The sequence below is a fragment of the Nansenia antarctica genome (genome assembly GCF_963989245.1).
Source record: "Nansenia antarctica genome assembly, chromosome: 1".
NCBI lineage: Eukaryota > Metazoa > Chordata > Actinopteri > Argentiniformes > Microstomatidae > Nansenia > Nansenia antarctica.
Genome location: NC_137674.1, coordinates 12,552,163 through 12,555,021, shown reverse-complemented (window position 1 = coordinate 12,555,021; position 2,859 = coordinate 12,552,163). Strand labels below are relative to the sequence as shown.

General features: G+C 40.4%; 1 protein-coding gene across 1 annotated transcript in view; it reads right to left on the bottom strand.

The window, feature by feature from the left end:
• Positions 1-994, bottom strand: part of LOC308155568 (death-associated protein kinase 2-like) — a gene marked incomplete at both ends in the record, with an annotated part of 12,627 nt that extends 11,633 nt beyond the window's left edge. The window contains one exon of the mRNA XM_080528908.1: positions 933-994. Within this exon, the coding sequence (XP_080385034.1) occupies positions 933-994 (62 nt within the window). The remainder of the gene's footprint in view (positions 1-932) is intronic.
• Positions 995-2,859: the final 1,865 nt, after the last annotated feature.

The window sequence follows — 2,859 nt, the reverse complement described above, 5'->3', positions numbered from 1 at the left end:
CAGCAGGACAATGACCCAAAACATACAGCCATAGCAACTAGGGAGCTTTTCAGGGACTGGCCAAGTCAATCTCGATTTAAATCCTTTTGCATTTAAGCATTTGCTAAAGAGGAGACTTAAGGCAAAACCTCCTCAAAAGAAACAACTGAAGATGGCTGACGTACAGGCCTGGCAGACCTTCACCAGAGAGGATACCCAACTTTTGGTGTGGTTAATGGGTTGTATACTTTGTATACAAAGGATTAAATAGGGTACTATATGTCTAAAACGTGTTGTAATGGCTGCATGGTGATAGCAACATCCACAGAACACTTCAATAAAAGCTGAGAATCTCTACTTTAACTTCACTCAACTTTTCAAGTATAGATCCAAACGAAGAGCAGCACTATTTTGGGTGAGGACTGAGGGTTAGTCTAGAGCCAGAGTGGTGAATGTCATAGCTCTCTCCTCTCTCTCTCTCTCAATGTAACCCCACCTCTACAACTTCTACCTATCTAAATAAAGAAACATAAAGAGTGAAGGAGGGTAGATGTCCACTCTCCTTTAAAAAAAGAAAAAAGAGGAGTCTGAGGATCATCATTGTAGCTGCATCTCTACTCACACCTCCTAGTAAAGATTTGACATGTGTGTGGCCTAGCAGTGTAACAACTGTCTAAACATACACACTTGTCTCTGGAGTTTACTTCTTTGTTTTTTTAATAAGGGGGCGTTTAATTATTATTATTTTTTAAAATCCTAATAACACTTCAACACTTTTTGTGCAGCAGTGTGTTCAACATTTCATATGATGTTCAATTTAGATCAATAACAAAACCAACTAATTTACATACATTTTTTATGTTATTTGCAGTAGAGAAACAGTACCGGGGGTAGTGGGGATGAAGAGGTCTTTAGGAGAGACAGTAGTACTCTGTACGATTATACTCTCTCACCTGCCCAGCACTTCTCCGATCTCATAGTAGTCCTCCACATTCTGTAGTTTAAAAACAGCCATTCTGATGCTCTTCTTTCTCTCTCCCTCGTTGTCCTCCACGTCTACTGCATTCTATATAAGTTATAGGGATGACAGAACATACAGTATATGTAAGGTTAACAGATGTAAATCATATGAAGGATAGGACATGCTTATTTGCACGAATCAGACCATGGAATCCAGGATGATACACAGACCAATGTGAACGCAAGAGAGCCATAACATTCCACTGAGGCATATACAGTACACTAAGGGAGAAGGCAGTGAGACTGAAATGTGTTATGCTACTGATGTGTGAAGAATCCTGGCATACAGTCATAGAAAATACTCTCCAATGGGGTTCTTACAGACACAAACTGTCATTTGGGATGCCTTTCTTGGATATATTAATGTATATATACCCATGTTGATTCTTGAAAGATATTTGTTCCGTCTATGAATTTGAGAGTGGCACATTTCTCCAAACCCATCCCTCAGCTTTTTGTGGCTGGGCTGGCGTTTAGAAATGATGGATTGTCCCTTTAATGGATACCATTGAAGAGAAGCATTTGAAAGGCAAGGTGAACATAAAACATGTAGTAACAGCTTAACATGAAAACTGAAAAATGCATTCACACACAACTACTGGTACTACTACAAACACACATTCAATTTCACATCCTGTACTGTAAATAGACCCATTGATTTGTATCACTTTCTTGAGTTAAATCAAGCTTTCTACTCCCTTTTAAATATGCATTGATCAAAGGCCATAATGTGTGTGTGTGTGTGTGTGTGTGTGTGTGTGTGTGTGTGTGTGTGTGCGTGTGTGTGTGTGTGTGTGTGTGTGTGTGTGTGGTCATAATGTATAAATAACACAACTATAACCTGTCACAGCCTTAATGAAGTCACTGGAGACACTCTATGAAACTTGCAGAAAATGTGTGTGTGACATCAATTACAGTAAGCTGGTACTGATGTATGTATTCCTGGCAACCAAGATCACAAACATATAAGTTGTCTATTGTTAGCCAATCACGCGATTACAAGGCACGGATGCATGCGACAATGTCACGTGAAGTCTTATTTAGAAAATGAACATCTAGTTGGGGGCCTTAGGGCTATATGAGGCCTAATTAGCATATTTCCAAGATGGCGGCTCCCCGAAAATGAAAAAAAAGAAATTGAAAATAAAAAATAAAAAATCCAATATTGACCCATTTTGAATGTTGGGGAGCATGTGGGAGGGCCAGACCTCGTGAACTTAAAGACGGTTACAATTTGAAGTTATTTTTTCTGAGTGGGGCAGTCCCACTCATATTTTTCCTTTTTATTGACAGTTACAGTGAAGATTTAGACAGGAAGGATGGGTGAGAGAGAGAGGAGGGATGACATGCAGGATATGTCCCCGGCCGGAGTCGAACAATATGACGTTGGCTCCTCCTTAGTAGTGAGTCCTAAAAAGCTTCGATCATGTCAACCCAAAGCCTGTGGCATTCATTGTGTCATAGCCTATGTGAGGGGGAGTATGGATGACCTTCCAAGTATGGATGACCTTCACAAGGCAGTAACAGATAATGTTGATTCCAATCTGAAAAGCTGGGCAGAATCCTGTAAACATTTTTAGCTTCTTGGTAGATTAGTTACACAACCTTCCGATGTGCATGCAGCAGGTGTGTACTACATGCCAAATGTTATCTCATGTTGCGATATGCAGCAAAACGGCAAGCATCTCATGACACTGCCAGACCAGGGTATCAGAAGGGGAAGCATCTACCAGTGAGTGGGGGACAACCTTTGACCATCTAACTATTGCACAAATTGTTGCTCTAGTTGAGGATTCAGATCCTCCTTCACAATCTCCTATTACGGCAACTCTACAGGAACCTTATGAAAGAACACAGGTG